The sequence below is a fragment of the Electrophorus electricus genome, chromosome 12, assembly GCF_013358815.1.
Source record: "Electrophorus electricus isolate fEleEle1 chromosome 12, fEleEle1.pri, whole genome shotgun sequence".
In the NCBI taxonomy this organism is placed as follows: domain Eukaryota; kingdom Metazoa; phylum Chordata; class Actinopteri; order Gymnotiformes; family Gymnotidae; genus Electrophorus; species Electrophorus electricus.
Window position 1 is genome coordinate 8,213,679 of NC_049546.1, and position 13,710 is coordinate 8,227,388.

Here is a 13,710-nt window from a genome sequence, read left to right on the forward strand (position 1 = left end):
ACTTTCAACATGCGTGAGTGTCATGGCTTGACTTCTCACAGATGATGCAGCCTTTAGAATCAGAGTTTTCTTCAGAGATGCTTGCCAGCACCTTTGCACCAACAGTTCAAGTCCTTGGTGTCTTCAACCTTTCACCATCATTAGACATCAGAGCATGAAGAGAGGTCACCGGATTGCAAGCTATTTTAGCTTCCTTTGTGACAAACTCAACAAACTGGCTGAAGCCAGGAAATGCCTCGATTGCTTCTTCAAGTTTGACAACCTTTCTGTTCCATCGGGCAGTTAACCAATTTGGAAGCTTGGTGAGGATCCACAATCACCACAATCATCTAGGATTTCTAGACTCTTGATCTGAGACATTGGTGTTTGACATCCTCGAAGGAAGTATGAGAACTCTCTTAGTTCAACACTGTCCTTAGGTCCTATCTCAGGCCATGATGTGAGTTTATCCCTGAAAGCCTTAGCAATCACAAAGCAGCTTCCTTACCTTTCATCCAGGATGTCCCATGCTGCCTGGTAGGCTGCATCTGTACCCAACAAGAAATAACTCTCAATAGCGTTCTTTGCAGATCCACCAACATACTTGCATAGGTAATAGACCTTCTCATTTACTGGAATGTTCTTCATGTCTATCAATGTTTGAAAGGACATTTTCCAGTCTTTAAACCTTAATGGATCTCCAGTGAAAACAGAAGGCTCCGGTATTGGGAGACTGCTTGCATTGATGGACTCTGCTATTGCTTTAGCAAGTGCTGTAGTGCTATCCGTATGATTTCTATCAGTAACAGGTTTCCCTCTTATGGTGGGTTGTTGTATCCTGGCAGGTTGTATGTGTGTGGCATATTGTGATGGTGTCGCTTGACATACAGGAAACTTCTTTGGTTAGATACAGGTGTATATTTTGCATGTCCATGCCTTAAAACATGCCTTCAAACATGCCGTGAGAACTCACTGGTCACATTAACTCAAAAAGGGAAAAGAAAGGACACCACAGGCTCTATAAATCTTCAAGCTTTAGTTGTTCTTCACCAAACCACACAAAATATGTTCTGTTCCTCATGGCGCTACAAAGTGTGTCTCCAATAATAACAACCCAACTTCAACAAGAACAATTCCATCATGGTTCCTCCATCTATGGACAAGCTCCTAACTATATTTGTCAACTGACAAACAACTAATCCACTAAAATAGAGGTTAACAAAACAAGAAAGGTTTAACCCTATAACTGAGTGTTGTCAGCCACATTCCCCTTTAAAAAACTCTTTTAGATATGCAACTAGACTTGACCAGAAATGTCAACAAAATCAGCCTTTCAAAGAATCAGGCCAAAATCAAAGAACACTATACATTTCTCCTAGTTCCATAAAATTCAGGGCTAAAAACATTACCAGTCTATTACAGCGTGCTTTTTGGTGTTGTACTGGGATTGTTTTTGCCTGTACAGTATGTTTACACTTATTTTATAAGACCAAATCATTATTAAAAAGGGAAAACCTGGCTAAATAATGCTCCAATTTAATAATGCAAAAAATTCACAGATGAGTTATAACATCATGATTAGTTATTTGCCACCATCACTGCTTAGGAACAGCAGCCACAGCTCTGAAATCTCTGATCTTAGGCAAGTCTAGCTGAATGAATGCTGGAGCTTATTTCCTCTTGGGCATGTTTCATCATGGTCAGCATTAAAGTGGAAGCGTGTGGCACTAGACGGTCTTGCTTTTCAATCATTTACAGATGGTCCAAATTGGAAATCCGACACAGGTGAACAGGTAAATTATCATTGTGTAATGTGTGCCACTGCACAATAACCAATTACTATGGCAGATCTGGAAGACACAGCATGACAGAATGCTGAAAGCAGTGTTGTGTGTTTTTCACTTCAGGGGTAAATTAATGATGAATGAAACACAACAGGATACAACGGGATATGTTAAATGAAACACAACAGGACACGCCCATGAGTTTTCATATCTGTATGTATGAACTGCAGTCCCAGTTCCAGTGTCAAAGAGAACAACTTAGCTATATCACCTAGACAGGAAGAGCTTGGTGGATTATGGACTTCCTCTCGACTCCTTTGGTGAATTAGCAAAAGGTCATTATGAGAGCAAAAAGAGTATGATGTAGACTCAGGCTCTGGTAGTTCACTTTGGCTAATCTTCCACATGGTTCTATTTCCTAAGCATTTACAGGATTTTATCATGGTTTAAAGATATTGCTTATGTGTCTGTTGTACCACGCACAACTGTTTAAACACACCTTACTCGTCTAGGACAGCACCTCTTTCACAATTAACACTGATTTGAATGATATTATGATGCATAATAGCGCAGAGCAAGCAGTGTGGAAACATACATGACCGGTGATCAATGAGATGAAACTGTGCAAGACAACCCTTTTACAGACACTATTGAACAGTTCCTTATATTCCATTCCACTGAGTGCTTACACACGTCTTCGGTCAATAGTAATAGATTTGTTTTGCTCATCAATCGTCTGGTGGGGTTCCTTACAGTCTGGACAATGTCTGTCATTGCTTCAATTATTGTAGCCATTTTCACTATTTATAAACACTTAGAAGTAAGGAGACACTGCAATAGTTGTGTTTTTATAAGCCCTTTCAAGTATCTGTTTCAGACTACTACGTATAGAGTAGAGCAAAGTATAAATGCTACATTTACTTGTCTTATTACATCTGCAATTTTTTATTATTTTAATAATGGCAGCAGGTGTTAAGCTTCTTAAAACAGCATATAATAAAATAAATTCCTGTGAGTATAAAAAAACCCTCAATTTTGGATGTGAAATCTTGAGATGATAATTTCTTCATCATTTTGTTTCCACTAGAGGCTATTGTTGGATTTAGTTGATAATCAAAAATTAAACATGACCTTAACCTCTTTTTCTAAATAGAAACCATTGTTTGTAGTAATAAACATTTTCTAATGTAATTTAAACCTTTCGGAAGCAGAAGGGTAAAAGCTACATCAGTGATTATTCTTTATGTGTTCCGGGAGTTTACCTAAGTCAGTGAGAGACAAAGAAAGTGTGTGTGGGTATGAGTGTGTGTGTGTGTGTGTGTGTGTGTGAGAGAGAGAGAGAGAGAGAGAGAGAGAGAGAGAGAGAGAGAGAGAGAGAGAGAGAGAGAGAGAGAGAGAGAGAGAGATGTATTCCTTACAAAACTAACCACATGTCTCCCCTGTGCATCGATAAAGTATAACTTTCCCATAAGACTCTATTCTCAGTTTCTGGCTACTCTACATGGCAATGCTAAAAACAGACTTCATCTCTGCTCCTTGTATTAGCTCAGCAGGAATGACAAAGTGTGTTATAATCCACTAGAGATGGAGTAGCATGTTCGATCATGGATCCTCAATCAAACTCATCATTTGCAAAGACATTATTATTAGCCCTTTAAGGTACTATGTGATGGATGATTTTTCCCCCAAGTGAATTGCTGGAGACCATTTTACAGAAAGCAGAATAGTGTGTGTATCCCCAATTGTAGACATTTGGATAATAAGCAGGGATTTATAGTAATACAAAACACATTAATTGTAGTAGCAAAAAAGTGACACTGAGCTTATCACACTATGCCATATAAAAAAAGGAGCAAAAGAAGCCCTGCATGTGACAGAGTCCAATGTCCATAATTTATTTCCCTGGTTAATTGTTGCTGTTTAAGAAATTAGTGGAAAATCCAAAATGGCATGGACTGATATGATCTTTGAATAAAGATTCCTTTGAATAAAGGAAGAGTCCCTTTAAAATGACAAATGCTAAACAAAGTGCTGTACATAGTTAAGAACAAAACAAAACAAATAACAAGGAAAACACACGACAACACGAATGCATGCTTTAGCACCACAGTGCTAAAGAGGCATGTTTTAAGTCTTGACTGTAATAGAGGAGGCAGACCTAATGTACAGCAGAGGGCTGTTCCACAACCTCAGTGTGGTAACAGTAAAGGAGTGCTCACACTTTAGCATGAGTCAAAAGCATGGAGCAGTTAGCAGTACCTGGACTGGATCAATAGCAAGAAGCAGAGTAGACACAATAGATCAGCAATATATGATTGAGGTACCCATTCAAGTTTTAGAAACAAATAAAATAATATTAAACTGTATCATGTAATAGACAGGCAGCCAGTGAAGCAACTTAAAAATATGGGTGATATAGTCCATTTTTCTGGCACCAGTGATGAGCTACAGCATCTTGTACCATCTGTAATCAGGTCAATAAATGTTTGTTTACACCCATATGCAAGGAATTTTATCAGTCTAACCAAGATGTCATAAAAGCATGAATTACTTATTCCAGGGCCTGGAAAAAGAGAAATGGTTTGATTTTAACAATTTTAATAATAAATTGGGAAGAGAAATCTGAGAATTCTGAGAGAAATCTGCTCTTCAAAACAATTTATTTTAGATTGTAGATCTTAGGACTGATTCAAAAATAACACAGATTTTTTACTTTTGCTTTGACGTACCCTGTCCAAGTTCCAAAGTTTCCAACAAGATTTTCAATTACTTTAGGGGAAGCAAAAGGTATAATGTCAGTTTTACTTTAATTTAAATCTATAAAAATTGTTTGCCATCTAGGGCATTTTGCCAGACATATTCAAGTACAAATCATTATGACTTTAGGGGGAGATGAAGAAATAAAGCCGGTGATCATCTGCATAACAATAACATTATGTTAAAAAGTGTTATGTTTTCTAAAGGTATTACCAAGAGGGAGCATATATAATGAGAACAGAACTGGCCCCAATATGGATCCACGAGGACCCCACAGCCAGTAGCAGCAGCAGATGAAAAGGAGTTGCCAATATTAAATGAACATGTTTTATGACAGGTCTATTACTGTTCCCCATAAACCAACCATATGCTGAAGGCACTAACTGAGGATAACATGATCGATGATGTCAAACACGGCACTGGATTCTAAAAACATTATGATGGCACAGTTTCCAGAATCCACAGTCAGTAATAAATCATTTGTGACTTTTAACAAATCAGTCTCTGCACTATGAAGAGCCTTAAAACAAGACTGGAGTATTAAAAATATCTCGAAGCTCAGGTGTAGCCAATAGTCTTTTAGAATACCATATGAAACATTCAGTTTATATTTTTTCCATTTTTGATTTGGTTTTATCCTGACAGCCCAGATAGAATCCATGAGCCATGAGTGAGAGATCTTACTTCAGCTAATTTTGAAGGGAACAACAGACCAAAGGATAGTAGAACAGAAGGAACAAAAGAATAAATTCATCAGCACTTCAGGGGCTGAGACTGCAATAGCTTTGCTATAGGACTATGAGAAAATGCATCTGAGAAATGTCTAGCAGTTTGGGACTTAACAGGATAATAATGACAAGTGGGAATATTAGAAATAGAGGTTTGATAAGGGAGTAAAGTTTTAAAAATAATTGGTTCATGATCTGAAAAACATACTTGTTCTATTTTGTTTCACTGACAGCAAGTCCAAATGATAACTCAAGGTCTAAAGTAGCCATGATTTTAAGTTTGAAAATGAATACACATTGAAATGCTCCCAATGATCATTATTTTTAATAATACACACAAAAATTATTGTACATCCTGAAAGGGTTTTGGTGTCACAGACGGTGAGGAGTGTGAAAGTCTTACTGACCTGGGCCCTGGTGTTGGGGTGTGTCTAGGAGGTCCTGCAGATGTGGGAAGAACAGCAGACCACTCATGCCAAACAGCAGGAGGATGAAGAAGGAGACAGTCAGCTTCTTGTTGATGGAGCGCAGACACCTCCTTACCTTACAACACTGCCACAGCATGGCCTGCAGAGCACGACCCTGGCCTCAAGACCTACACACACACACACACACACACACACACACACACACACACACACACACACACACACACACACACACACACACACACACACACACACACACACACACTTCAGGAAGTTTACTCACAGGAAACTTCAGGAAGTTTACAGTAGTTTACATGGTTCTGCAAGCTGCTGTGAAACACAGAGACTTTAGTTTCACCTTCAGATTTCAGTATATTACTCTGAAACTGGAGGACCCATCGGAGAGAAAGAGAGAAAGAATGGGTCTATGTGCCCATAACTGTAAGGAATAGTTTGGTGAAAAATCTAATTTACAGTTTTCCCTTTATCCCAAATGCAGTCAATCAGCCAAGATATGTTTGATGTCTAAATTTTTGCTTCTTGCACTTGAGCTACAAGGCGTACTGCTAGCAAGTTTTTAAAAAAGCTTATGCCTACTAATTAGCGTTATGCAATCTGCACCAATCAAGACTTATCAACAACATTTTGGGTGAGGTAAGATGGAAATTAAGTTAAAAAAAATTGTCCCAAACTATTCCTTTAATACTATCCTTACGCAAGTCAACAGACATAATGAGAGGTTTTCTCTGGTTTGTCTATTGAAATTTTGGCTGACAGGTAGCTCTCTTTACTCAGCAGTGAATTAGAGAGAGAGAGAGAGAGAGAGAGAGAGAGAGAGTGAGAGAGAGAGAGAGAGAGAGAGACACGGGGGAGGGAAGCCATTAGTATGGTGCATGCTCAGTTGGCTTTTGACAGGGGTTAAGTCCAGCTTTGGGAGTAGTGCTTTGTGCTACTAGGACGTGGATCTTAGGCCATAGACGTCCCTCTGTGTGCACAGAGCACTGTTTCCACATGCTGCGTGATTACACTGAGCCTCAGAGTACACCACAAGAAATGCAGTGTACCACACAAGCCCCATGAACTCCCCTGCCCCAAAGGACACATGTAAATTGGGCTGTTAAGTCAGCACCATATGGGAATTTTTGATGGCACTCAACTCTATTTCAGACACATATGGACATATCCACACAGATGTATGGTATTATGTGCCAAAAATGCACTGCCTGTTCAATGCATGTTTTGGTATCTTTCATAGCATATGCACTACTAAAACTAAATCCCTACTACCTACAAACATGGAGAAATTAGCTAATTAGCACTGCTAGTGGTGCTGTACTTATTGAGCTTAACATCTGTCCATTCTCTGATTCCGTTCCATCAATTAGGTTGTATTTCCAGACCTCACATCTGTTTTCCATTATTTGAGTACATCATTTGCAGTGCAACACGCATAGTCAAAAATCATCCTGACCTTGTGATTTATTTTTTTTCCAGCTCATAAATATTATCTCATCCAAATCTTACATTTACATGTTACCCATTTCGCTGCAACCATCCAGCATAACCTTCACCAGCTGGACAACATCAGTCCTATCATCTTGCCAGACAGAAACACCAAAATTGTCTGCTTGGTGTGTGCAGTCACATCTTTGTAGGCAATCACTGGAGAGGTGATGAGGTTCACTTTCTTTAACAACAGTTCTAAGTAAAAAAATACCCAGTGCACCTGCTCCTCCTGCATCTACTCCTCCATCCTTTTATCTGGTCTTGATTGCTTTCCCCTGGACCCAACCACCTCACTCATTATTCCAGGCATCCCTGATCCCTGACCTGTGAGATATAGGGATTTAAAAGTGTCTGAAGCACCACCCAGAACCTCAGTAGATGTAATCTAGTATCGTCTGCTCTCATGGGAAGTGGGGCATCTCTGTCTAATGAGGATGTGGGTGACAGAAATGGAGGCAGAGACAAAGGTCTCCCCTATGTCATGATCCTGTGCAGCCTGTACACGAGAGATTGGATTCCACAACTAGCTGCTAGCTGGTTTTATGATGGGATCTAAATCTCATAGTCAGTACAGACTGACACACATCCTCAGCTCTGTATTTTCACATGTTAAAGCCACTATAATGGGGAAAAATATCAGAACCTGAATACAACATTTAGCCAGGACTACTAATTCTGCTTTTAGATGTGGTGAAATTGAGGATAACTGAAATGGTGCAAGCATGTCAGATCCTCAAGAATGTTTCAATTCTGTTTTTAATCATAAAACACAGCAAAGTCCACAGCAGTTAAAAATCTACCTAGAAACAAATAATCATTGGTCTTAATTCAACACTAATAGAGTTCATTCAACACCAGAAGAGTTCACTGAACACTGCAGAAATTAATGTAATACTTACTGTAAGAGTTCATTCAACACTTGTTGTTGACATGTTAAAACGTGGGCAGTATTATAAAGTGCTACCATTAATTCAACAATGGTAATTTTACCATATATGTGCCACTACCAGTGAGCTCTATGACAATAAGACTGGGACGTTTCTCTAAATGTCTGATAGATAACACTCTTGTAATGTAATCAAAGAGAGCTGCCCATATTAATGATAGTGAAAACATAACTCAGTCTTTGTCGTCTGCCCCTGTCATAACTAATTACTTTGATCACTGAGTGGAAATGTAATGATTGAATCTAAAACAACTTTACAGGTTTGTGGACTACACATGTTACTCTATGAATACATTCAATTTACCTTATTTACTCAGACATATAGATTTAATTTGGTTTAATTATGAAATAAAGGTTGTGGGCTCAGTGACAATGATTTCACATAGAGTTGTCTGAAGCAGATAATTTAACAATGAATGTTTCTAAAGGATTCCTCTGGTTAGTATAAATGAGTGTAGATTGCTCTAAATTGTTGAATATGATATTTTCTTAGATTTTAGAATCCACCATTAGATCGCAATGATCATGTCTTAAGAAGTTTTTGAAACCAAACAAAACTTAGCAGCCAGAGCCCCAAATCAACTTATCAACTGACCCTTCTGCTCTTCATTTTCATAAAAAACACGCATACAAGCAGTTGTTTATAATCTCCACACATCGTTCTTTAATGGAGATTTGGTGTTGTAGACATTGTTCGAGTTTGCTTTTTGATGGGTTTGGCTGTAAATGCAATTAATATTTATATTTATTTCCCTACAATGTTACACCTAAGCAGTATTGTACAAGGATGCCTCTCACTGCACCTAAAGTCAAAATAAACAGGGTGCTCTCTAACAGGTCCTCTACTCACTTTGCATGCTATACAGGACTAAGAGCAAGATTAGACCTGACAGAAGGCTCACCATTCTGCCCTGTTCATTGTCCTCTGCACTGGATCATGACAATGAAAATTACATCAGGACTGAAGTGGTTACAAACTCACGCGCACACACACACACATACACACACACACACACACACACACACACACACACACACACACACACAAAACCACAGCAACCAGGCCATCACATTCTTAGTTGATATGTATGGCATGTTTACATGCAGTCAGTTCTCTTCATTCATAACACACTTCTACATTACTGTGGCACGACATTACCACCTCTCTTTCTCTCTCTCAGACACATACACACACAAACTGAGAAACAGGCTTAGTGCCATATGTTGACCTCCCCTACACACGAGGTCTGCCGGCTCCTAGGGGAACTCAATCACACTCTAATAATGGCCCATGCAAGGGGTTTGTGGCAAGCTGCTTCTGAGGCAGCTGTTAGGCTTCCATGCTGATGTTTTAAAGCATCAGATCCAAAGGGGGTCCTATTGCCCATGTAACCTAACCTGCTACCCCCCCTTCCAACTCAGTCTTGAACTGCAGCTGGGCTTCCCAGAGTGAGCAATGCTTACTGGCTTATTGAATGTCAAACCCTTCATTCTCACAGGGCCTGACTAATCGCACAGAGAGAGAAGTTGTCTTGATGCTTTCACTCATGGTTGCCTAACTCTGTACTTGACATTCAGGTTCACAGAAAGTTGGAAAGACTGAATCAGAAACACTTTAAGGAATATTGTGTGGGTTCTTGGGAGAGTATGTTCTATGTATTCTAAAGAAGTCTGAATGTGTGTGTGCGTGCATGTGTGCTTGTGTGTTCATCCAATTCTAAAGGTCTGAGTTCTACTATAGGACTAAATATTTTCAGTGAAGGCTAAGCAACAGGTAGTCTATACAAAACCAATTAGTGTGACATGAATCATTTTGCTAATACCCACTACTGTAGGTCACAGCTGAAATAAAAACATTTGTTCACATGACCAACTCAATACTGTCACAGGATCCCCCCCCCCCCCCCCCCAATGTGGCTACATACATGTGTATGTAGCCACGCCCTCCGTGATGGCACACTCCTGCGCAGGGTTCAGTGGTCTGTCTATTTAAAGCCCCGTCTGTGTGTGCCTCGTCGTTGGTCATTATTGATGTCATTTATGTTAATGCTGTCTATGTTGTTGCCATGGTTAGCGTTTAAACTAATTGTGTTCATGTTCATTGTTGTCACTATGTGTGAGTGCTGCTGTTGTTTGTTTTGTTATTAAATGTCTCATTACATCAAGGGAGTCTGTGTCCTGTTCTGCGCCCTGCAGCACTCGGGCCATCACAAACACACATTACATACACTTTTTTATGACCCCAGATAATTTAACTAACTCATGTGTATAACATGCACTTTTAATGTTATTATTGGTAATGTAAATCATTATCAGTTTCAACAGCTGTATAAAGGAAGCGAGAGCTATGCCCCTCATTTCATTGTTTTAGTCAGGTGAAGTGTAACAGTAGGCATGCAATAGCCCTTAAATCACATCTGATATGTTAAATATATTGATATTCACAATAACCAACAAAAACTCCTGAACCACTGCCAAGTCATTAACATTCAAATCAATTCAAGAATGCAGGTGCTACACCCATGGTTCCTCTATTCAAGTAAAGATCTTCAAACATGGCACACACCCTCGGAAATCTTTCACTAGCACAGAAAAATGCATTAGAGAGCCCAAGCATTGTTTCCTTTGTCATCAGATGCCATGGCAGCAAAAATTTAAATCATCTTCAATTAAAATAGCTAAATGAGAAATGGCAGCTGGTATAAGAATGCTCACACAATGACATCACACCAACAAGCCAAACACAGGGAGCCTCTGTGGGGGGAGCTGCTTTCTGGTCATTCATAATTCACTGGTTGCACTCTGAATAACCGCCTTTGAGGAATAGTTTGAGGTCCCAGATGAATAATTAAAAGGTGCCCTTTTCCTCATTAAACGAGAGACAGATGCTATTTCCGTTGTTTGAAAGACTAGAAATCAGCCTCTAAGGACTGCTACGACTTTTTTTTGCATAGCATACTAATTCCTAATAACAAATCTATTACACTTTTCTACAGGGCATGAACTGCATGTCAAAGGTGTTTTCTTTTTTTCTTTTTTGGGGTTGAGGGGTGGGGTCATTATTGGTCATTTAGAAACCAGTGTCCCTGTGAGGCAGTGCCTTTGTGAAGTAAGTCAAACCTTTGGAACATGTATTTTGTAAAAGGATCTTTGCTTGGTGGCCAGATGTCTGGTTTTAAGACAACCAATCTGTTTTCTCAGCTCCCTGTCCTCATTCTGGCAGAATGCCGAGACAGACCTGTTTGTCATAATTCTGGAGTGTACTGGTAGTTACCTGCCACTGAGCAATATTATTTTAGCATGTTATATTGGTACACTTGTCAAAGCAAATACCTTCAGTGGTTTATCAGCTCATACCTGACTTACCAGCTAACCACAGAAATTCTATGTTCTCAATACTAATTAGTTAGGAGGTTTGCAATGGTTTAAAAATGCCAAAAAGAAACATTACTTCAGTTCTTAGTTATTAGCACATCCTTTACATTCGAAAAGTAGGAAAGATTATTTTTGTGTCTTCCATACATTATGCTAGACTTAAATACTGCATGTACATGCCAAGTTTGGTGAGTAATTTCTAGATCAAACTGATCAGCTCTGTTAGCTAGCTAGTTATCTTGGGGTTTTAATTTTGTCTTGTAACGTCATATCCCTGTTCTTCTTTTAGGAGCTTTTAAAGTGGCCGCCTTATTGCTTGGACACATTTTTGAATTCGGGTAAGAAATACTGAAGATTTAAAGAATGCATGCCAGATTATGAATGGACTCTGGACTTAAACAGTCAAATGTACATAGCAGCATATACTTCACATGAATGTATCCACACAGTACGTGACTACTTATTTTTTATTCACAACACTTTTGATGCATGTAGTCAAAAGTCACAATAGATTCCCTGGCAAAATCAATGATAATGCATATAACAGATACTGCGTGGTTTATCGTCTGGCCACAGAGCTCTGATCCACTAAGCCTCGTTCTTACACTGTCTCCATTTCCGAAAGAGAAAGTGGTGGGACTACGTAGCCCTATTTATAGCCTGGTGAGAAATAATTCAAAGGAATCTGAGAGAAGATCTCAGGGATGAATGAGTATATGTGTCTTTTGTCTGTCCCCATAAGTGAAGTGAAGTAATGCTACGTAATGTACTCCACCTGTCTTTACAGCTATGCATGTTTATCCCTCGACACGGGGAAACAGGAAAGAGATCAGTTTTTCAGGCGAACGGTCAGACGTCATACTGCAAGAGGCTTTAAGGTCAGCTTTTGCCCGTATGATTAAAACGCACAAGTTGTTTAAAGTTTTTGCCTCTCGGAGCGGCATCGCACTCATACAATAAAATCAGTGAAGCACATTTTGTAGGTTATTGGTTTTGTTCATCAGCATTACTGTGTCATATTGCCTCGATTTCACCGATTTTCCCACAAATCTTCATTCATCATTGGCCCAAGTGACGCGTGTTAATTAAAGTGTCGACTTGGCAGCCAGGTTTTCCAGGACAAATGACATATATAAACTCCTGGCATCATCTTAAGTGTCTCTGCTAAACATGTTTGCCGGATCACAACTAAATGCTTTAATAAGATATCTTATGCCAGCACATTCTAAAATGCTCAGCGTGTCTTAATGTACTAAAACAATGACTCAGCGTAAAAATTAATATTTTATTCTTAGATTACAGATCCTTTTTGTAGTGGAGAGTAGTTCGTACGTCATTGTATTAGTACATTAAACCACGTGAATATTGATCTTTGTAATGGATGAGAGAAAACGTAAATATTACTACTTTATTCTTAGGTTTAAGTTAATCATAGAGTGTACTCATGAGCCGTAATACGTGGGCGAAATTTTATGTTCCAGGATTTAATACATTAATTCATGGTAAGTTTTTTTTCCCACGTTGAACGTTTTAGATTCCCCGGTATGCCTAGTTGCATACATTTCAGTTTGCCAGTTTGGGTTTGCCATTATAACCAATTATTGGCACAGTGCGAAAACTTGCAGACAAGTGCGGTTGCAAAGGCAAAATATAAGAAAGATGCAGTGGTGTTAAGGACAACAGTCTGCAGCGAGATGTGGATAAAGCTGAATCAACTAATTGTCCGAGTGTCGACTATACTGTCTTCATCGTTTATTTCGTCGGATTCAAACTCAGTGCTAGCTAAATCACGAGTCCTCAGTAAAACAGACAAACGCACGCCACGAAACAAACCAACATGGTGTACATACAGGACATTTTTAAAAAGGAGCATAAACTGACCTTAACTGTCTTCATAACAGTGATAAAGTCCCCGTACTTGGATTCCCACTTTGCGTTAATTCAACGAGTCACGCGATACGTCTCAGCACCTTATGCGATTTCAAAACTCAAAACATCGCTCAGATTAAAACATCCAAGGAGAACCTGAGTATAAATACTCTCCCAGTCAGTGACGCTAACTGTGCAGAACCAACTTTAATTCGATCATTCTGAGAAAATCCTGAGGCACCTTTTCCGAGCAGTGACGCTCCGCCCGTGGCTTGAGCTGGCGTTGAGCGCGCGCATCCTCGCATCTATTCTGGCAATCCCTCGGGACCCCGACGCTG

General features: G+C 39.4%; 1 protein-coding gene across 3 annotated transcripts in view; it reads right to left on the minus strand.

Annotated features, from left to right (window-relative positions):
- The window catches only part of si:ch211-269c21.2 (carbohydrate sulfotransferase 8), a 36,522-nt gene extending 22,857 nt beyond the window's left edge, over nt 1–13,665 (minus strand). The window contains exons 1-3 of one of the 3 annotated variants that reach the window (XM_035531940.1): nt 13,385–13,659; nt 5,792–5,843; nt 5,656–5,689 (exon numbers count right to left, since the gene is read on the minus strand). In XM_035531940.1, coding sequence (XP_035387833.1) covers nt 5,656–5,689; nt 5,792–5,812 — 55 coding nt within the window. In that variant the 5' untranslated portion in view covers nt 5,813–5,843; nt 13,385–13,659. Of the gene's footprint in view, nt 1–5,655; nt 5,844–13,384 lie in introns of all 3 variants that reach the window. The other 2 variants (XM_035531939.1, XM_035531938.1) reach the window with 2 other exon arrangements.
- Between the last annotated feature and the right edge of the window lie 45 nt (nt 13,666–13,710).